Source organism: Phocoena phocoena, chromosome 3 (genome assembly GCF_963924675.1).
Source record: "Phocoena phocoena chromosome 3, mPhoPho1.1, whole genome shotgun sequence".
In the NCBI taxonomy this organism is placed as follows: domain Eukaryota; kingdom Metazoa; phylum Chordata; class Mammalia; order Artiodactyla; family Phocoenidae; genus Phocoena; species Phocoena phocoena.
This window is the reverse complement of record NC_089221.1, coordinates 155,640,256-155,664,319: the sequence shown is the minus strand read 5'-3', so window position 1 is coordinate 155,664,319 and position 24,064 is coordinate 155,640,256. Positions and strand designations below refer to the sequence as shown.

The 24,064-nt window shown below is 37.3% G+C and overlaps 1 protein-coding gene across 2 annotated transcripts in view; it reads right to left on the bottom strand.

The window, feature by feature from the left end:
* The window catches only part of RNF130 (ring finger protein 130), a 133,053-nt gene that overhangs the window by 92,670 nt on the left and 16,319 nt on the right, over window positions 1-24,064 (bottom strand). For both annotated transcript variants that reach the window (XM_065874174.1, XM_065874175.1), the window contains exon 2: window positions 10,922-11,116. In XM_065874174.1, the coding sequence (XP_065730246.1) occupies window positions 10,922-11,116 (195 nt within the window). The remainder of the gene's footprint in view (window positions 1-10,921; window positions 11,117-24,064) is intronic.

The following is a 24,064-nucleotide window of genomic DNA, read 5'->3' as shown; positions in this document are numbered from 1 at the left end:
CATATAAAAACCTTTCCCCCAAATCATTCAAGAGTAAGTTACCAGCATGATGCCACATTACCCCCAAATATTTAGTGTGTATTCTACAAACAAAAAACCATTTATAAACAGAGTACAGCCATCAAAATCAAGAAATTAACACTGATACATTACTAATCTAAGAGTCCATTCAATTTACTCAATTTCCCAATAATGTCCTTTATAGCGGCCCAGATGAGAGCCATGTATTGCATTTAACTGTCATGTCTCATTAGTCTCCATCAGTCTGGAATAGTCTCTCAGACTTTGCTTGATGTTCACGACCTTGACACTTTTGAAGTCTACAGCCCAGTTATTTTGTATAATGTCCCTCATTCTGGATTTATCTGGTGTTTCCTTGTGGCTAGACTCAGGTCATATACCTCTGGCAGTAACATCACAGAAGTGATGCTGTGCTCTTTTCAGTGAATACTCCCAGGTGGCGCAGTTTTGATATTTCCCATTACTGGTGACATTTACTTTGATCATTTTGTAAAAGAGATGTCCTCCAGGCATTTCCACTGTGAAGTTACTCTTTTTCCCCTAGTAATTATTAAATATTCTGTAGGGAGGTATTTCGAGACCAGGTAAGTATTCCATTCCTCATCAAACTTTCAATTTATTTTACTTTTTAGATCAGTATGAAATCATAGTTACTATTTTTTTTTTTACTTAATGGTCTAAAATACTATCATTATTCATTTTGATGCTCAAATTCCAAACTGTGTTTGATAAAACACGTTTATAGACTTTTTCCATCCTGTTCTTTTTTTGGACATCATTTTTCAATGTCTTTTTCAATTCTTTCAACAAAGAATGAATACTTCCGATATCAAGAGCAGTATGAGACTAATGTCTTCCTTCATCTGAATATTATGTTCACAAGGATACAGGCCAAGCCTTCAATATATTTTTTTAGCAGCCATGGCACATGTTAGCATATGCTGAGCTTACATGATTGAAGGTTCCCAGCTGTCCTCCACTTGAGCTGTTACTTAAGCCACGTCTCCACAAAACCTTGTTACTAACTTTTTTTAAACCTATTTGCAGGCTGACCTAATGAATACTTTCTTTTTGTTGTTATATGTTCCAAGACCCACCTAGTTTTGTGTCATTTTCAAGTTAAGATACTTATATTTGTTTTCTTATAAGTTTTTTTCAATTTAAAAAAATTTTATTGAAGTATAGTTGATTTAAAATGTTGTGTTAATTTCTGCTGTATAGCAAAGTGATTCAGCTATATGTACACATATTCTTTTCCATTATGGTTTATCACAGGATACTGAATACAGTTCCCAGTGCTATACAGTAGTAGGACCTTGTTGTTTATCCATCCTGTATATAACAGTTTGCATCTACTAATCCCAAACTCCCAGTCCTTCCCTCCTCCATACCCCCTCCCCCTTGGCAACCACAAGTCTGTTCTCTGTCTCTGTTTCATAGATATGTTCATTTGTGACACATTTTAGATTACACATGTTAAGTGATATCATATGGTATTTCTTTCTCTTTCTGACTTACTTCCCTTAGTATATTAATCTCTAGATCCATCAGTGTTGCTACAAATGGCATTATTTCATTCTTTTTTATGGCCAAGTAATATTCCATTGTATATATATACCACATCTTCTTTATCCATTCATCTATTGATGGAAATTTAGGTTGTTTCCATGTCTTGGCTATTGTGAATAGTGCTGCTATGAACATAGGGGTGCATGTATCTTTTTGAATTATAGTTTTGTCTTTATATATGCTCAGAAGTGGGGTTTGCTGGATCATATGGCAATTCTATTTTTAGTTTTTTGAGGAACCTCCATACTGTTTTCCATAGTGGCTGCACCAATTTACATTCTCACCAACAGTGTAAGCGGTTCCCTTTTCTGCACACCCTCTCCAGCATTTATTATTTGTAAACTTTTTAATGATGGCCATCTGACCAGTGTGAAGTGGTACCTCACTGTAGTTTTGATTTGCATTTCTCTAATAATTAGTGATGATGAGCATCTTCTCATATGCCTAGTGGCCATCTGTATGGCTTTTCTGGAGAAATGTCTCTTTAGGTCTTCTGCCCATTTTTCGATTGGGTTGTTTGTTTTTTGATATTGAGCTATATGAGCTGTTTGTATATTTTGGAAATTAAGCCCTTGTCAGTTGAACCACTTGCAAATATTTTCTCCCAGTCTATAGGTTGCCTTTTCATTTTGTTTATGGTTTCCTTTGCTGTATAAAAGCTTATAAGTTTGATTAGGTACAAGTTCTTGATAAAAAATTTTTAATGAGTGGAGAAAGAAAAGTTAAGTACACAGTTAGGCATTCCAGCCAGGGAAGATTTAAGTTGAGAAGAAAGTAATTTACATTAGCTTTCACACCAAGCACCAGCACTCCAAAGGCCTTACAATATGTTACTTACGTTTAAGAACTTCTAAGTCTGAGAGCTCAGTGAACTGAACAATTAAGAAAATGGATGGTGGTTGGTGTCAGCCAGGTTTCTCGCTTTTGGAGTGGGAGTTTACAGATAAGCAAAGAGAGAAAATTAGAATGATCTATGTAATGTAATGGATTAGAATGTAATGGATTAGAGTTGGAGACCTAAGTATGAACTTATTCTTAGCTTAATATAGATGCAAATGGTTATATGTAGAAATATTTATAGATATGTGCATATACAGGTATTAGTATACACACATATATTTCCTTGCTCTGTCAACTGGGAAGGCCCAGAAGCAGAACCTTAGTAGTAACAAGTACACCTAATACCCAGAGCTTGGTTTCTAGTATGATTCTCCAATAACTGGAAACTAGGGTTCCTCAGAGAAATGGCTGATTCTAGGACTGGGACAGGAAATATATACAAGATGATCCTGGAGCATCTTACAGAACCAGAAAAGAAGGAAGTCCTCAAAAAAGCAAAACAAACAAAAAACCAACACCCATGGTAATGGCAACATGTCAAAGGACACAGGAGTCAACTGAAAGAACTCTCAATGGCCAAAGCTGAAATAATTTGATCAAAAAAATAAGTAACACTGTATTACAATACAAAGTATAAAATAAATATCCATGAGTCCATACTGATACATATAAATGACTGAATAAATTATAAAGAGAGAAGAGATGAATCATCCAGATGAAATAATTCCAAGTAAATACGTAATACTTTACCCTAAGGAGGGGAAGCCTAACTCCCCACTCCTTAAGTGTGGGCTGTGCACAATGACCTCCTGAAGAGTGTTGCATGGAAGAGAGAAAAGAGAAACTTTATTTATTTATTTTATTATTATAATTTGTTTTGGCTGCATCAGGTCTTAGTTGTGGCACACAGGATCTTTTCGTTGTGGCACGCAGGCTTTTCTCTAGTTGTGGCATGCGGCCTCCAGAGCGCGTGGGCTCTGTAGTTGCAGCACAGAGGCTCTCTAGTTGTGGCGTGTGGGCTCAGCAGTTGCGGCGTGTGGGCTTAGTTGCCCCACGGCATGTGGGATCTTAGCTTCCCGACCAGGGATTGAATCTGCATCCCCTGCACTGGAAGGCGGATTCTTAACCACTGGACCACTAAAGAAGTCCTAAAAGAGAAACTTTATAGTGGAGAAGCCTGACAAACAGCCAGGTGGTCAAGGTCAACATCAACAGTGGTCACTCATATGGGTAGTACATGATATGATATGATGAGAGTGACACTTTACCTCTGTAGTCTTCCTCCCCAAACCCATATCCTCAGTCTAATCATAAGAAAAACAAACAAATCCCACTGAAGGACATTCTACAAAATACCTGAACAGTAGTCCTCAAAAAACTGTCATAACCAAGAGGAGCCTAAGGAGACATAATGACCAAATGTAATGTGATATCCTGGATGGGATCCTGGAACTAAAAAAGGACATTAGATAAAAACTAAAGAAATCTCAATAAAGTATGGCCTTTAGTTAATAATAATGTACCAATATTGGTTCATTAAGTATAACAAATGTACCATACTAAAGTAAGATGTTAATTATAAGAGAAACTGGGTGCAGGGTCTATGTGAATTATTTGTACTATCTTTGCAATTTTTCTGTAAATGTAAATCTGTTCTAAAAGGTTTATTTTTAGAAAGAGTCATTCTATAAAAGGGAACAACTCATCAGAAAAAAAGAAGGCTAGAAAACAAACAACACTTTTAAAGTGCTGAAATCCAGGATTCTGTATCTATGTCCTTGAAAAATGATGGCAAAAAAAGACACTTTCAGGTAAATGAATGATGAGAGAATTCATCACAGTAGATCTGCACTGCAAGAAATGATTAAAAAAAATTATCTGTATTGAAAGGGAAATGACACCAGATGGAACTTGTAACTGTAGAAAGAAAAAAAGAACACCAGAAATGCTTATATGTGAGTAAATATAAAAGCCTGTCACTTTTCCCTTCATCAGTTTTTCTGTTGCCATTACCCTCACCAACAAAGGATCTCTCTTCATTCCTCCTCTAAAGGCTCTGTAGACTTAGAATTTGACAGTAGGTAGAAAAGCCCTCCTAGGGAGAGACTCTCTAGAAACTCTGGGGGATTTTATATTGTTACAAACATGGTGGGGTGCCTCTGGCATTTAGTAGGAATGGGCCTGGGAGGCTAAACATTCTGTAAATACAAAGGACAGTTCTGCAGAGCAAAGAAATATCCTGCCCCGATATGATTCACATCCCACCCCCTGAAAAACCTGAATTGAGGAGCACTGTAAGGCATCAATTAAGGCATAAGTAGCCTCACCATACCTCTGACACATGCAGCCAGGCTGCATCATCTTCCTTAGCAGCTGTGCCTGTGGGACTAATTCTGAGCTTGCTGTAAATCCAGGTCATCATCATATGAACAGCAACCAAGTAAAAAATGTCTTTTGTCCTGTAACCTATGGAACTGATTTCTAAGCCAGTATTCTAAACCCCATGCAGATCCTTTACATTATTTTAGCTTCTTCCTCTTCTGTTGCTGGAGAGGAAAGGATAAGCACAGGCAAGATAAAAAGGCAAATCAAGGGGCTTCCCTGGTGGCGCAGTGGTTAAGAATCTGCCTGCCAATGCAGGGGACCACAGGTTCGAGCCCTGGTCCAGGAAGATCCCACATGCCACGGAGCAACTAAGCCCGTGAGCCACAACTACTGAAGCCCGCAAGCCTAGAGCCTGTGCTCTGCAACAAGAGAAGCCACCACAATGAGAAGTCCACGCACCACAATGAAGAAAAGCCCCCACTCGCTGCAACTAGAGAAAGCCCACGCAGCAACAAAGACCAAACTCAGCCAATAAATAAATTAATTAATTTAAAAAAGGCAAATTAAGTGATGAGTCCAAACAATTTACTCAGGATGCTGAGCCTGCAATGTCCGTGTTAGACAGGTAGGCTAGAAGATAAGTTGTCTTAAGTATCTGGCAGAGGGAGGGACTCTCCACTTTCAGAGAAATAAAGGACAAATTGAGAGCTTATAAGAAAAGTTTTTAAACAGAATCATCAGCAGTCATTTTTTTAAAAAGCTGTTTGTTTGTTTGTTTTGCGGTACGCGGGCCTCTCACTGTTGTGGCCTCTCCTGTTGCGGAGCACAGGCTCCGGACGTGCAGGCTCAGCAGCCATGGTTCACGGGTCCAGCTGCTCCGCGGCCTGTGGGATCTTCCCAGACCGAGGAACGAACCCGTGTCCCCTGCATCGGCAGGCGGACTCTCAACCACTGCGCCACCAGGGAAGCCCAAAAAGCTGTTATTTTTTAAAAGCTACTGCTTATATGTTTCAGTGTCAGATTTTTCTTGATAATTATGAATTTTTGAAAAAGTAGATGGATCATATGGAAGATACAGAAGAGATATATGCAAACTCAGGCCAAAAGATACAATTAAGACTCTGTTTCCTGTTATAGCAGTACATTTAATGCAAGCTCAACCTTTTCTGAGGTAATTAAATCCATATTCAATTAGAACCTAAAAACTTTAAACAGTTAAAACAATGACTATTATATTGATATTATAATGTATTATTATATATTAATAATATATATTATTAAAAGCCCATTTTCTTGATGGGCTTTAGAATAAAATAACAGATTGACACTAAGCGGCCCCAAATTATGGATATTTAAAGATATTTTGCAATATGTTTGTGATTTATCTTTATTTGTTTTCATAAAGTGTGAATTTTTACTATTCACAAAGTGATTTATTCTATATTTTACAAAGTATGTTTTTTTCTATTCATTGCTAGATAATAAATATAGAGCTATATACTTTTTTTTTAAAAAGAGAATATGATGGGAAAAAGGTGAAGAGCTATTTAACTAATTCTATTCAACCAGCCAAAGAAACAATAAGCAGCATTTGATACTGCTAACTGACATAAAGATAGAAAAGCAACATTATTATTTGGTTACATGTTTATCTAAATTACTTCATCTTCCTATTAACAATGAAAAAAATGTCCACAGATTCTTACAGACATACAAATAAAACTATAAAAGAAACCTCCAATTTGACAACGATCTGACACAATTTATGACTGTTAAACAGTAAAGTCTGTATCAATTTTTAAAAACCAGGAAAATAAATCCTTAACTTTCAGACAAATGTGTATTATTTTAATGTGCATTATTTTAAACTATCCAAGAGCCCATAACTTCCCCCTTTACACTGCCACATATCTGTTCACTACAAAGAACTTATTCTGCCAACTAGAGGTAACAAATAAAACCACAAATTGAGCGGTCTTTCCTGTCAGTGATGTCATGGACACTACGCCAGAAAAGATGTCCTTCAGTCACCAGATGAAGGGCATTCATTAGAACAAACATGAACAAGCTCCTGAAACATCATCAACAAGGCAAGAAAATGAAATACCTATACTTAACAATGTGAAATTTAAAAATTAGTTATAAAATATATCCTTAAATGGAAAGAAACCTTAACAAAGCTAAATGTCTTCATGAAATCATTTCAATGTAGCACATACTTATTTTGTTCAAGGTATTCTGCTGCCCACTGCAGAGAATAGAAAGATAAGACACAAACTTTAACTTAAAGAAACCCGCAGTCTTCTCTCTACTGCCCATCTAGTATGCAAATGATGACAACATAAAAGCAAAAGGACAGTACTGTCAAGAGGTACAAAAAGACACCGTGAAGACTGCAGGGGCCTTGGATAGTAAACTCACTGAGGGTGTGACCAGGGGTCTTTTTTTCAACTCTTACCATTTCGTATTAGTTCATGTCACAATGCATAGCACAAAGGTTTCTTTTCTTAAATGAAGGGTGGATAGAATTGACATGAGAGCAAGGGAGGACTAAAGCATGGATCTTTGGGTCTACCCCTTGAGATGTGGAGTTATAGGTCACTGGGGGAATCTAGTGACTCTGATGGAAGGGTCCTTGAACCTCATGTAGAAACAGGAAAAGAAGGGGCTCTATGGAGGGAGAGAGAAGCAGTGACACATTAATGAGCCAGGAAAACAAGTGGTTCTCAGAGCATAAAGATTTTCTATGTTGTCATCCTACATAATAGGGATTCATGGCCTTCCAGAGAAATAGATTTAGAGACGAAAAAGATCTTCCCACACAGTAGGCAACGTGGCCTACAACACAGAGGAGGTCAGTGGAAAATCTGAGACTAAAACCTAGTTTTCTTGTCTTTACCTATTTCTCAAAGATCTGTGGGCCAGTGGCATTAGCCTCACCTGGAAACTTATTAAAAATACAGAATCTCAGGCTATACCCCAGACCTACTGAATCAGAATCTGTATTTTAACAAAATTTCCAGGGGATCCACACTCACATCAAAGTTTGAAGAGTATTCCAGAGCACGTATCTAGATGTGAAATTACTGGATCACAATGTGTGAGTTCTTTAACATATCAGATGGTGCTAAATTTCTCTCCAAAGTATTGTTATCAAGTCACTGTCTCATATTATTCTTTCTAATTTTCTGTGTATCTAATTACAACATAAAGTCATTTCCTATTGTTCTTACATTCCATTTGCCTTACAAAAGTTCCATTTCCTAAGACTATATCCTCAAACTCTATCCCTAAATTTCCTTATTTTTGTTGTTGTATACTAAAATGTGATAAAAGTTACATGGTCAAATAAATTTAGGAAACCATAGGTTAATCAATTAAAACAAGTCTTTAAGACTTCTCAGAGACCTCATTATGTTTATTAGGTTAATAGTGGAATACTTTTCAAGCATTTTCCAAAACTTATCATTTACCTTTTTTCTCCATGGGTCATCTATGGAACATATCTGGATACACTAACATTTCAAGGATCACAGATGTGAAATCCATGTTAATTTATAGAGAATTCCCTCCTTTTTTAAACAAAAATCATTAAAAAAATTCAATTCCCTCTCTAATAATCCCCAGATCTTCTCATACTTAAAAGACTCTCATTCTCGCTACTTCTCTGTGGTTCTGTGTATGTAAAATAACATCACAGAGGAGGAAAAATACATTATGCTCAGCTGAATTTCTCCCTGTTCATTTTTCATGTTTTCAGTAAGAAGAAATCGATAAGGTCCAAAATTTCAAAGTTTTTCTTACCTCTAAGGCAGCTGAGGAGAGCAAACTGTCACCTGCTCTGAGACCTAAGCAGAAAAACCAGTCTTTTTTAAAAAAATTTTTATTGGAGTATAGTTGATTTACAATGTTGTGTTAGTTTCAGGTGTACAGCAAAGTGAATCAGTTATACATATACATATATCCACTCTTTTTTAGATTCTTTTCCCATATAGGCCATTACAGAGTATTAAGTAGAGTTCCCTGTGCCACACAGTAAGTCCTTATTAGTTATCTATTTTATATATAGTAGTGTATATGTCAATCCCAATCTTCCAATTTATCCCCCCACCTTACCCCTGGTAACTGAAAGTTTGAAAAACCAGTCTTGAATTCAGTGTTCCCACACACGATGTCCTGCAAAATCAGACTGACCCTTAATTTCCTTTTGGTTTCCCTGAAGAAATGAAAAGTGATCTCTGGATAGTGAAAATCACACGTTCTTTCTGTTTTATTCTTTACAACTTTTCTTTAGTTTCAGTTTTTCTACAATGAGCATGTGTTACTTTTGCAATTACAACAAAAAAAATTTTAGTTCTTAATTTGAAGGGAAGAAAACAAGTCAGAGCAATAAAATTTAAATCCGTCTGCATTATCCTATCAAGATACACACAAAAGTATCAATGACCCTCAATCAGGGTGAGATCTTTGCAAGATAACTGTCTAAAATCGATTATGTGAATATTAACTACATGACTAAAATGTTAATTCTTGGGCTTCCTGGGTGGCACAGTGGTTAAGAATCCTCCTGCAGGGGACACGGGTTCGAGCCCTGGTCCGGGAAGATCCCACATGCCGTGGAGCAACTAAGCCCATGTGCTACAACTGAGCCTGTGCTCTAGAGCCTGTGAACCACAGCTACTGAAGCCCGTGCGCCTAGAGCCCATGCTCCACAACAAGAGAAGCCACCACAATGAGAAGCCCGCACACCACAATAAAGAGTAGCTCCCGCTCGCTGCAACTAGAGAAAGCCCGCACGCAGCAACGAAGACCCAACGTAGCCAAAAAAAAAAAAAAAAAAATTCTTTAAATAAGTCATTAATCTTTAAAAGTTTTATGAATGCAGAATGAAAGTTTATCTAGGTTTCAATTTTAAGAGAGTGAACTGGTGAACTGAAAGACCATCAAAAAACCTTTGTCTAAGCTTCTCTTCTGCTGGCCCTTGCCTGCTTCAGTCTCCTGGTCTGTAAGTGGGAGAGTACCTGTACCATACATGGTTATGGTGAGGACTGGCTATGAAAATATATAACAAGGGGGCTCCTCTACATCATATGTCATCAGAGAAACATAAATTAAAACAACCTATTACAACAGCCAAGATACAAAAACTGATAACACTAAATGCTGGTGAGGATGTGGAGCAACAGGAACTCTCATTCACTGCTGGTGGGAATACAAAATGGTACAGCCACTCTGGAAGACAGTTTGACTGTTTCTTACAAAACGAAACATCCTCTTACCGTACAACTCAGAAATCATGCTCCTTGGTATTTACCCAGGGGAGCTGGAAACTTATGACCACATAAAAACCTTCACACAAGTGTTTATAGTGGCTTTATTCATAATTGCCAAAACCTGGTAGCAACCAAGATGTCCTTCAGTAGGTGACTCGATAAACTGTGGTATATCCAGACAATGGAATATTATTCAGCACTCAAAAGAAATGAGCTATTAAGTCATGAAAAGACATGGAGGAAACCTAAATGCATATTACTAAATGAAAAAACCCAGTCTGAAAAAAGCTCAGGTTTTGCTGGGAACATAAAATTGCTCTAAAAAATAAATTCTATTAAAACCCAAAAAAGCTCATAGCCATATAGTGCCTGCCATATATACAGCAGTGCTCAATAAACTGCAACTATTGTTATTAAAACAGGTACATTAGAAATATCCTAAATGCTTCCACAAGAAATGAAGAAATATTACTACTGTAATTATAATACTTACTAAGTCAGTTTCAACATTTATCCTGATAAGATAAAAAGCATCCTTCTCAAACAGGTAATCCTTAAGAATCCATGACATAACTTGGATGAATGATTCTAAATCTAATATATTATTTTTCAAAGTTATCAAGTAAAATGTAAAATGACTAAGGATTCAGTCACAGCCAGTTACTTAATAAGTGCAAGTTTTACAGGCTTTTACGGTCATTATTTAAGAAAAAAGTTCAACTAAAGGAAAAAAAGACATGCATCTCAACAAAGAAATGGCAACACCAAAAATAAATATAATCATTGAATTATGTTGGAAATGATATGGTTTGAGCAAGAGGTAGAATTCCTACCTATAAAGCAATCATTTCTCAGAAGAAAAACAAAGTCTACAGTTTCCTTTTTTTGTTTACCTGGATGAGTCATGGTGACTGGCTCCTCTTTGGATTTATTATTGTAGATGACTACAGCAACTGCATTGTGGAAAGCAGCCCGTGATATTTTCTCTTTAAAGGTGCAATTTCCCCTCTGCAGCAAGGCAATCCACTGTTTGATGTTAGGAGGGACAAAGAACCGTGTTTGAGGATCACAGCCCAGATGATCAGCAACTAAATAGATGAGAAAAGAAAAAGAAAACAGACATTAATTTTTTCCTCAAGTAAATAAAAGCAATCAAGTCTTCATCAAAGTGCTCAACTATTCTCTGGACACCATACAGCTCTATAGCACTTCAAGCAGCTCACTGCCAGCAGAGCTATAAATACATCCACAAAGGACAATGCAATGAATCTGAATCTATATCTGCACAGGGAGAGAGATGCTTCATTAAAATGTTACCTGTAATGCAAATTAAAACCGTGAAAAATTCTGTTTAACTTTATAGATTAACAAAAATATAGAAGACTGATAATATCCAATGTAGGTTGGTGAAGAGAGGAGGGAAAAAACACAAATACAGAGAACCCCCCAGAAACCCAAGTGACTGAGCTACCCTGACTTCTGCTCATTCATCTGCAGTTACTCATCTCTTGATCCCTATCTCCCACCATCACCACAAGGAGACTGATTTTGCTTGGGGTAAATGAGGAAGCCAAGCTAATCTTTGGTTCAGTTACCCAGCAGTCTTGTTGAAATTCAAGCATGCTTGAACCAATTTCTCAGTGTCAAAGGAAATTAGAAAAGTTCAGGCCTGTATTTGAAAGTTTAAATTAGCTAAAATAACATGAAACTAGAATTAAGATGTTATTCCTCTAATTTATATTTACTGGTAAATATTACCCTACAGTTTCACATTAGCATACATATATTAACTTACTATATCCACCTGTCTAACAAGATACATAAAGACACCAAAACTATCCCTTGGGACAATAAATTACATGGTCATTGTCCTAGATTTGGAGGGACAGTTTTTTCAAGTACATTTAAATTTGTACTTGAAGCTCATCAATTTCTGATCCTGCAAATACGGTAATCATAGCTCAGGCACTCTTTGCAAATCTTAAAAAGCTGTCCCGGTTGCTCTTTCCACTCCGCATCCTCGCATTTATAACAGGTTAAAATGAAAAGGGAAGGGCAGTTCAGAAGGAGGAAAAAAGTCACAAATGTTATTTTGAAGACTGCAGGTATGCAGTGCCAGAGGACAATGGGCCCAAGCCCTCCTGGAGCCGGTCACCAGTACTTTGAGGGCTGAGAGGGAGGGAGGGAGAGGAACACAGCACAAAAGGGTAACACTAGAAGCAAATAAATAATGAAAATATTAAATAAATATTAATCAATAATAAAGCGTATAAAAAGACAACACCAGTGGGGAAATGTTTGCTTTCTACACCCCAGAAGCACATTGCTTAGCAAAAGAAATTCTCTTATTATCATGGTGATGGATGGCAATGAGAGCATATTTGCTACCAGGGGTCTCCTAATACACAGTAAGTGGGAGATAAATGATTTCACAATTCGCCATGGTTGATACTGTCGACGACTATGACTCATCCTTTTCCTTAAACAGTTTCTGCACTCTGAAACTTTAGTCCTTTCTCAGTCAAATTGAACAGACAGAAAAAAGCTTATGTCATGATTTTAGTAGTCAACTATTGAAAGACACAGTCAAGGCATCATGAAACTTTGAAATCCTGAAACAACAGACTGTTTACTTTCAGTAATATCTGTTTCACAGATAATTATGCTGTTTAAAAATATAAGCGTTTAGCCAATGTGTTATGATAACCTCACTGTCTTGGGAAAATTTTCAAGAATATCTGAAGAGATCTGTATGCTTGTCTTCTGTGAAACATTCACTATTTTTCCTGTGACTTATCCTGTCCTCCCTATGATTTCTTACTCATTCACAGTGCAGTAAAGAGAAAACAACACAGTTATGGAAGCAGCAAGACCTGGGGTCCAAATTCTAGATTAACGATTTCTTAGTCGAGTACTGTCACAAATTCAATTTTCTGATCTTCTATTTCTACTAATTTATAAAGACTGTATGTGTCAATCCCAATCTTCCAATTTGGGACTGACACACACTACTGTATATAAGACAGATAACTAATAAGGACCTACTGTACAGCACAAAAAACTCTATTCAATACTGTGTAATGGCCTACATGGGAAAAGAATCTAAAAAAGAGTGGATACATGTATTTCTATTACAGATTCACTTTGCTGTACACCTGAAACTAACACAACACTGTCAATCAATTATATCCCAATTAAAAAAAAAAGATTGAAATACAATTCTTACCTTACCAGAGTTACGTATGTGAAAAAGTCTATAATAATTCTTCTACCCTTGAGTGCTGAAAAAATTAACTTCCCTTCCCTTAGTTTTCTGGGTGCCATCCTATCTTGTCCTAGTGATCCAGCTTGGTGCCATGGGGATGTTCTACACAAATGTGTGTGAAGTCTACCCACAGCCCGGCAGCACACCTCCACTCCATACCCTTTGCTCCTAATAACTACCACTCTGTTTCATTCTTTCTCCCTGATGCTCTGACAGTATCATTGTCCACTTAGAAGAACAGCAGTTCACTTATTGTCACAATGTCTAACACTGAAAAGACACCGAGGGGAGCAACAACAGAGCAAAATCAAATACACTGAAGGAAAACTTTAAAATTCTCTTAAGGAATGCCCACCCACTAAGAACAGATTCTATGAACAACTGCATCATCAAAACAAATGCCAACAACAGACTGTATGAGCAAAAGAATGTCCCTGCTCCCCCAAATTTATCCAAATCATCATTCACAAAAGGTCTTTGAAAACATTTGTACCAGTAAGAATATAATATGCAATAATAAGAAATTCCAGTTCTTGTTCAAGGAAGTAGTTATTCAGAAAAAGAAAATAAGGGGTTTTCATAATCAGTACCATGGTATGTTTATTTTATCTATCTATTCTTTTCTGTAATTAAAAAATAACTTGAACAATGAAAATAATGTCAACAGCTCTAAAACAAATTCCCAAGAGGACTGATGACTGATTGTGATTAAGTGGCACTACTGCAAAATTTAATACCAGTTGTTTATACTTGAAGCAATTTATTAAGTGAAGACATGGTAGTATGGCATAAAAGATCTATGAACCAGTAAATTTTTTTCATTAAAAGTCATAATGAAAATGTGAAATTATAGGTGATACAAAATATTAAAATATTTTACAATTTTATTTGTCAATTATACCTCAGTAAATCTGGAAAAAAATTTTACATTACTGAAAAACTTCAGTTTTTTTCTGTATGGCCTTTCCTGTTGAGTCCAGAAATAGTTACGAGACTTTTATTTATTCCTTGACAAGAACCAAACAATTCTGGACAGGAACAATTATGGAATCCTCACCTCAATGAATATTAACTTAAATGCTCAGCATCGTACTAAATACCAAGGAGAAATACAATAGAACCAGACATCTCGGTCTTAAATGTTAAAGAACCACTAAATGTATTGAGGAGGCATGCCTGGCACAGAAATTAAATATCAGCTAGGTAGTTTAAAGTGCCAACACAGAGAGTGCCTAGAAATTTAGGAAAGGAAAAGAGCAACATAATGGTTCAAGGTTTAGTGGAAGTTGGAGGCTAAAACACTTGAAAACTGCTCAAGCAGAAAGGAGGCGGGTATACAAGTGACTAGCACAGAACACAGAACAAAGATTAAGAGCCTCTCTCAAACTCTTGTGAAAATCAAATAAGATGATATATTGAAAGGCTGATATCAAATATATGAATATTTAAAGGGCTCTCTGAGTAGATAATAAATAAATAAAATCTCTCTTCCCTACCCCAGAGCAGCCTGAAGTTCTCCACTTTGATTAATTTCACTTAATAATTTCACACCATTTCTTAAAAATGCAAACACTCCATCTGCTAAGTAGTGATGTCCACATTGTTGTGTGGGTGATGTTTCCTTCTGCGCCCTGAGAACTTGCAAGAGCCTTGTGGGGCTAGGGCACTGATGCATGGTTGCTGGATTCCTTAGGCACACAGCACAGGTACCCCAATGTGACTCTTGCTCTCAGAGGCTGCGTGTCTTGTTTCCTCCACCTTAAATGCCAGTCCCACCACTCCTTTGCTGGCCACCTCCTAAGCCTCAGGATTGTGCTAAAATATCTTCTCTGGAACGCCTTCCCAGTCTCCTAAGGCTGAGTTGGGTGCTTTATTCATGTTTCCATGGTACCCTGAGATTCCATTTATTTTAGCATTTATCACACTTTATTAGTAACTGGCTGTTTATTCTAAGTCTCTCCTAAAGCATGAGATCTAGCATCTCCGCCAGTATCTCTGGCATACAGCACACACTTAACTTACCTGATGACGGGAGCAAGAGAAGAATAACAGAGGGAGATTAAGCAAGACCTGATATAAAGAAAAAGCTGTGCCAAAGACCTCTCTGTTTCATGTGGTAATGTTCTGACAGGGGTAATGTTCTATCAGTTGTTTCCTACAAAAGAAGTAAAAATAAAAATGAGCCTAACTAGTTACCCTAAATTTAGATGTTTCCATTATTAGTACGTTCTGATTATTTGCTTTTCTGTTTTCACATTAATTATAATCTCTTTAATCTTTAGATTTCTTACTTCTACCTTGCCTTTATTTTCCGTTTGTTAAATTTTAATTTTATGATTCAAAGGAAAAAATACAATTCTTTATTTTTGTTCCCAACTTTTTTTTAAATTGAAATATAATTGATTTACAATATTGTACTAGTTTCAGGTGTACAGCAAAGTGATTCAGTTTTATATGTGTGTGTGTGTATGTGTATGTATGTGTGTATATGTATACATATATATATCCTTTTTCAGATTATTTTCCATTATAGGTTATTAAAAGATACTGAATATAGTTCCCTGTGCTATACAGTAGGTCCCTGTTGTTTATTTTATATATAGTAGTGTGTATCTGTTAATCCCAAATTTCTCCCTCCCGCCCTTTCCCCTTTGGTAACCACAAGTTTGTTTTTCACCCAATTTTCTTAATTTTATACATTCAGCTACTGGACTTAAGTATCTAGCTTTCATCCCTTCACACTTCCATGGATAAATTTACTTTCTTACTATTTCTACACTTTCACTGAAATCTAACATCTTATTTCTTTTTATTACTTATCTTTATCAGTTGTTTAGTCTAGTTGAAAATGTTTACTCTTCCTTTTAACTTTCTGCTAACTTATTTGTAAGTTTCAATTTTTTCTCTTAACCTTGTATATACTTTTTTAAATCCCCCCTACCCCATACTTCTGTTACATTTTTTTTCTGTTAGGATCTGTTATCATAATGGCCTGCAAAAGTGATCTGGACCCTAGCCCTTCTTGATTTCTCAGGAACCTTGTATTAATGATCATTCCCTCTTTTTCTTTTTCCTCTCATTTAAACCTGCTTGTCTCTTCCATCTTAAAAATAAAGGAGAAGAAAGAAAGATATCTCAAAAGATTCTTTTTTACTGCCACTGTTCTCAAGAGCTGCCTGTACCTGTGATTCTCATCTCCTCGGTATCCACCCATTCCTCATCACATTTTAATCTCTGCATCCAGCCACTCCACTAAAAGTGCTCTGATTAAAAGGCACCAATAACCTCGGTGTTGCTAAATCCCAGGACATGCCTAATCCTCTTCCAAACTGACCTCGCAGTAACATCTGTCCCAGCTGAGCACTCTTCTCTCTTGGCTTTCAGGGCTCTCATCTTCCTGGTTTTCCTCTTCCTCCTCTTCCTTCACAGCCCTCCTTCCTAGTCTTCTTGACTGACTCCATTCCCTCCACACGAACACTCAAACCACTTGGACGTAGGTCTAAGACTCTCCAGAGCTACAATTCTCTCTACGTTGACGGCAGACTTTTTTTTACTGGAATAATGATGCTTACTAACATTTCATGCCAATCAGCCCTTTTCTGAGAAACTATTTTTCAAATTTTACTTCTATAAATCCATAGTTTCCAATATATACAACTAAATCAGAATGCTAAGAATCAGGAGAGGAATACAGATAATTAAATGCAGGGAAGAGATGGTCTTGCTTTGATGAGCTAACAGACATTCTTGAATGTCTTTACTGGTTCACACAGAAGGAGGCATAGGAGAGCACCTGTAGGCAGGTGTATGGACAGTCACTTTCTAATTTATTTGTATCCTGGCAGCTTTGCCCCACTTCCAGGCAAGGGCATGGGATCACCTTGAGGTTTCAAATGGATTCTATCAGTTGCCAAAAAAACCCACCCCAAACCAAAACTAGAAACAGAAACCTAATTTAATTTGGGCATCACCTCTACACAGTCATATGCTTTAAGTGACACCTACTTGAGAGCAAGCTTTAGGGGGGAGGGAGGTAGACAGACAATCTAAGATGAGGCACACAGAAGTTAAATTACATATGAAGGAGAGGCCTTTTCTCTGTTTTCCACAGGATGTGAATAGGAAACATGTGACTCCAGTTGTTGCTGGCAGTCATTTTGTAATAAAGAGGGGAACAATCTTAGGATAAAGTTAAAGCTATGATGACAAAGGGACACTGAAAGGGACAAGATCCTTGGTAACACTGCTGAGTGCTGAATCTTTGAACCCTGAGAACTGCCCTACCTTGGAGTTTCCAGTTCTGACACAGGATTAATGTCCTCCTTATCTGTAATCAATCTAGGCAGGAATTTGTTACTTGGAGCACTCACACTTCTCATGTGAATCAAGCGGCAAAGGTCAAGACTGGGGCTTTATCCCTGCTGAGGGGCTCTCTTAATCCACTGGGATCCTTGGCAACTCAAACCCACCAAGAAGATCAAATCATAAGAAGAAAGCTTCTTGGAAAAGTCCTTTGACACAGGGAGGCAGCTGTGATGCCAATTCTTTGCCTCCCTCCCTCGAGGGGAGTGGTAGCTATTCAGGAGTGGAGAGCTTCACTTGAAGACGAACTATTTTTTTTATATATCTTTATTGGAGTATAATTGCTTTACAATGATGTGTTAGTTTCTGCTTTATAACAAAGTGAATCAGTTATACATATTCATATGTTCCCATATCTCTTCCCTCTTGTGTCTCCCTCCCTCCCACCCTCCCTATCCCACCTCTCCAGGCAGTCACAAAGCACCGAGCTGATCTCCCTGTGCTATGCGGCTGCTTCCCACTAGCTATCTACCTTACGTTTGGTAGTGTATGAAGACTAACATTTAAAGCAAGGGTTCTTGACATGGATACATGGGTAGAATCCAGGAGGCCAGGGAAATCGTCTTTACTTTCACTAAACGCTAACTGACATTTAGCATTTTCTTCATCTGTAACTCTGTAACCAATAGCAACTACATTAATTTTTGTTATCTCAAAATACTGGTAATTAAAGTTATTAAACCCACACCAAGAGCTTGTTACTTGATATGTTAATAATCACATCTATTACTATGTCACAAATATTTTAAATACATTGATACTGTGTTTCAGTATACTTGGTTTCCTTTAATCCTATTTACTTTTGTACTGATCACTATCCTGAGAAGAAGTCCACAGTTTTCTTTTTCACTAGACTGCAAAAGGAGTCTCAACTGCCAGGTTTAGTTTGTTTAAGTTATATGATATATTTGTATCTATTTCTATGACTTTACTTTGTTCTTATTATCCCTAAGCTTCTTTATACTACCCCCACCTCCACTTCTGAATGAATAAAGAAAAATTTTCTTTATTACCCTCTTTCCTTCCATCTACATACTCAAGTTCTATTTTTTAGAAGTTACCCTTAAAAAATTAACATGCATATCTGATAAAAAGTTTACATTTAATCAATGCCTCTATCTTCTTCCTAAATAACACAAGGCTCTTAAAAGGGCTGCCATAACAAAGTACTATAAACTTGGTGGTTTAAACAACAGAAACTTATTTTCTCACAGTTCTGAAGGCCAGAAGTCTTAAATCAAGGTTGGTGGCAGGGCCATCTTCCCTCTGAAGGTCCTAGTGGAGAATCCTTGCTTGCCTCTTTTGGCTTCTGGAGCTCCAGGTGACCTTGGCTTGTGGCTGCATCACTCCAACCTCTGCTTCTGTCTTCACATGGCCTTCTCCTCTGTGTCTGTCTCTTCACTTCTGTCTCTTATAAAGACACTCATCATTGGATTTAGGACACACCTACGCAATCAAGGATGATCTCATCTAAAGACCTTTAATTTAATTACATCTGCAAAGACCTTTTTTCCAAATAACGTGTCCACATTCACAGGTTCCAAGGATTAGGACGTGAATGTACTCTGGGGAGACGACCATTCACCCCCGCTTCAGAATGAGACTCCAACCACCACCTTTCATCGTATGTGTAACTGCCCACTATGCAGTTCCACCTTACTTTAATTATCCCCTCCCTAATATTCAATGTTTCATACAGTCAATGTTTGTTAAACTTTACCTACAGATGCTTGTCAGTCCTTACATTAGTCAGGGTTCTCCAGAGAAACAGACCAGTAAGATATTTGTGTGTGTATAAAGAGATTTATTTTGTAAGGAACTGGCTCATGCGATTACAGAGGCTGACAAGTGCCAAGATCTGTAGGGTAAGTCAGCAAGCTGGAGAATTGATGGTGGAGTTCCAGTCCGAAGGCTGGCAGGCACGAGACCCAGGGCACGATGATGTTTCAGTTTAACTCCGAAGGCAGGAAAAAGCCAATGTCCAGTTTGAAAGCAGTCAGGCAAGACGAATTCTCTCTTATTTGGAGGATAATCAGCCCTTCTGTTTCATCCAGGCCTTCAAGTGACTGGATGAGGTCCACCCACAACAGGGAGGGCAATCTGCTTTAATCTGCTTTATTCAATCTATCGATTTATATGTTAATGTCATCGAAAAATACCCTCACAGAAACACCCAGAATGATGTTTGACCAAATACCTGGGAACCCTGTGGCCCCGTGAAGGTGACACATAAAATTAACCATCACAGTACTCCTCACATCTCAATTTTCCCTTCTGTGTTTCCTCCTTCTCACTTATTCTACATCTTTTAGAACTTCTTTCAATGAAGATCTGTTAAGGGTAAACTTGCTTTTTCGGGTAAACTTGTCTTTACACATCTGAAAACTTGTTTCACTTTCCCTCATTCTTGAATGATAAATTAGGGTAAAAAGTCTAAATTGTTATTGTTCTGTTAGCACACTAAAGATAATATTCCATTGTCTTCTGCTTCTTATGTTGAGAAGAGGCTGAACAAAACATTTTAATTATGTAGGCTCTCAAATGTTACCTACTTTTTACTTTTGCATCTAATATTTTTAAGAAGTAAAATAAATATGATCTATTAATCACCAATTTTAACCTCTTCGGATATATTCTGAAGAAACAAACTTTTCACTACCTTTTCATATAGAATTTTAAAGGAAAAGGAAACAATATAATATCTTCTGTACACCTAGAGTGCTGGATATATCAATCAACATTGCAAGAAGGGTCATACGTAGCTGAATTGTCAGCAAGTTTAATTGCCAATAGCTATCCATTATCGTTTGTCTTCTATACTTAGTTACTGTAGATCTCAAATGGATTTTGATTATTTTTTACATCCTTAGAACTTATATATATCTGTTGGATGTTCTCCATGACATAATAAAAAGCATCTTAACAGTAATTTTTTTTTTTTTTTTTTGAGGTACGCAGGCCTCTCACTGTTGGGGCCTCTCCCGTTGCGGAGCACAGGCTCCGGACACGCAGGCTCCGGACGCACAGGCTCAGCAGCCATGGCTCACGGGCCCAGCCGCTCCGCGGCATGTGGGATCTTCCCGGACCGGGGCACGAACCCGTGTCCCCTGCATCAGCAGGTGGACTCTCAACCACTGCGCCACTAGGGAAGCCCTTAACAGTAATTTTAAATGACGGCTAACTCAAATCACTTAACTTGAAAAGTCATGTTCAGAAATAATTTCTATTACAACTGATGTAACAAATACTTCATGCATAAGAGATGCTATATATCAAAATAACTAAAAATCACTGCTAGGTCCTTGTACAATCATGGTATCATAGTACACTTACACAAGTGCTAATTATTTTATCCACATCACTCCCCATTCCACAAAAGCATCATAACACTGAATACAACTATTTCTGAGGCTCTCTTTTCTGCTGGCTCCTATCCATCATGTATTCCTCCCACCACAAGGATGGTTCAACATCCACAAATCAATGTGATACACCACATTAACAAAAAGAAGGATAAAAGTCATATGATCATCGCCATAGATGCAGAAAAAGCATATGATAAAATTCAGCATTCATTTATGATAAAAACTCTCAACAAAGTAAAATGGGTAGAGACGGAATGTACCTCAATATAATGATAAGCCCACAGCTAACATCATACTCAACAGTGAAAACCTAAAAGCTTTTCCTCTAAGATCAGGAAAAAGACAAGGATATCCACTCTTGCCACTTTTATGCAACACAGTACTCGAAGTCCTAGCCAGTGCAATTAGACAAGAAAAAGAAATAAAAGGCATCCAAATCTGAAAGGAAGAAGTAAGACTGTCTCTATTTGTAAATGACATGATATTGTATATAGAAAACTCCAAAGACTCCACCAAAAAACTGTTAGAACTAATAAACAAATTCCATAAAGTTGCAGGATACAAGATCAATATATGTAAATCAGCTGTGTTTCTATATACTGATAACAGACTATCAGAAAGATAAATTAAGAAAACAATCCCATTTACAATCACATCAAAAAGAATGAAATAGGGTCTTCCCCCGTGGTGCAGTGGTTAAGAGTCCACTGGCCAATGCAGGGGACATGGGTTCGAGCCCTGATCCAGGAAGATCCCACATGCCGCGGAGCAACTAAACCCATGCACCACAACTACTAAGCCTGTGCTCTAGAGCATGCAAGTCACAAATACTGAAGCCCGCATGCCACAACTACTGAAGCCTGTGCGCCTAGAGCCTGTGCTCTGCAACAAGAGAAGCCACGGCAGTGAGAAGCCCTCTCACTGCAGTGAAGAGTAGCCCCTGCTTGCTGCAACTAAAGAAAGCCTGTGTGCAGCAACGAAGACCCAATGCAGTCAATAAAAAATAAATAAGTAAATACATCAAATCTAAAAAGAATGAAATACCTAGGAATAAACTTAACCAAGGAGGTGAAAGACCCGTACAATGAAAACTATAAGACACTGACAAAAGAAACTGAAAAAGACACAAATAAATGGAAAAATAATCTGTGCTCATAGACTGGAAGAATTAATATTGTTAAAATGTCCATTCTAAGCAATCTATAGATTCAGTGTAACCCCTACAAAAAGTCCAATGACATTTTTCACAGAAACTGAATAAACAATCCTACAATTTGTATGGAAGCACAAAATACCCCAAATTGCCAAAGCAATCTTGAGAAAGAAGAACAAAGCTAGAGGCATCATGCTTCCACATTTCAAACTATATTACAGGACTACAGCAATCAAAATAGTATGATATTGGCATAAAAACAGACACATAGATCAATGGAACAGAATAGAGTCTCCAGAAACAAACCCACACATATATGGTCAATCAATTTCCTACAAAGGAGCCAAGAACATGCAATAGGGAAAGGACAGTCTCTTCAATAAACAGTGATGGGAAAACTGGACAGCCACGTGCAAAAGAATGAAACTGGACCACTATCTTACACCATACACAAAAACAAGGGTCCTTGTTTCATGCAAATTTCTATTGACACAGTTCCCCACTATTTCTTACATTTCACAGGTGCTAGCTAAGTGTGTGATATTGCTGCTATCCCTTGAATTAATGATGTTAGTTAAAAGAGATGACTTTCTCATGAAAAAAAAAAAATTATGGGCTAGGAACAATGTCACTCACACTAACAGGAGAAGTATTTGTCCAGAGGCTAACTGACCACTGACTGAAGGAAGGACTTTAAGTGAAACTGCTGAGGAAGGAGGTAAGAGAACATGAAAAAAAATATCATGAAATCAGTCCCTATGGAGGACAATTAGAAAAAAAATAACACGGTGAGAGACTATTCATATAAGAAAACAAATGAGAACAGGAAGTTTAAAGTTTTCATAATCTGAGATGTTTGTAAACCAATAAATGTAAGTAATGAGAAAAATATTTAAAGTTTATCCTAAATATACAAAATAACCAATGAGATTTGTTGAAGCGGGTCTCAAGATTGGCCGATAATAATAGAAAAGAATACTTTACCTAAGAACCTACTATTCGGAGGAAAAAAGGAAAAGCAGTTATTTTACATCAAGACAATGTACATCCTTCAAGAAAATTTAAGTGAAAAGAAGAATTCAGAATATGTCTGAGAGATAGAAATGAGACTTTGACGGGGGCAATATACCAAGGTCAACTGGCCAAATGGAGTAAATACAAAAGTTCTTTACAGATCACAAAATTGGCAGACAAGATAGAGTACTGATAGGGATTCCAGTCATCTACAAAACTGCAGAAATCTCATTTAGCTAAAAGCAGGATGTCTAACAAGTTCCTGATCTGCTTTACTGTCCATTTTGTCTCCCAAAGGATAATTGCTAGGGATAACCAGAGGAAAATGCTACCCAGAACATAACATATACCCAGATTGTGAAGTGACTAGTAACTTGGAAGAAAGCAACCTATCATTTTACAGTGTGCAAAACCCAGGGCAAAAAAGCTGGGTAATTACAAATCATCTTGATGAGAAAGGAAATGAAGAAGCCAGCAAGAATGCACAAGATAAATTCAACTTTAAGGAAGACTCGTACAAAGTAAAGGCCAATGCAGGATGACAATATAGACTTATAAAAATTCTCCCCAAAACTAAAAAGCCCAGAAAGAGTTGAAAGTTGCCAATAATGACAGGAACAAGCAAAGGGGCTTCTCTCAATCCCTTCCCAAAAGATTTAAGTTTTTTCTGAGCAAGAAGAATAGGAAAGAAATAGGTCCACCACTCAGGGCCAACAAAACAATGGATGAAAACATTTCTCAAAAACCTTTTTGCTTGTTTCCCTGTAAAGGAGAACAACCTGGGAACTAAGACGACCAGAGCAGGGCTAAAGCACCCTGGAAATGGGTTGAGTTCATAAGAAAGCAAATATATTCTTAGGATAGGTCTCCCAGTTCA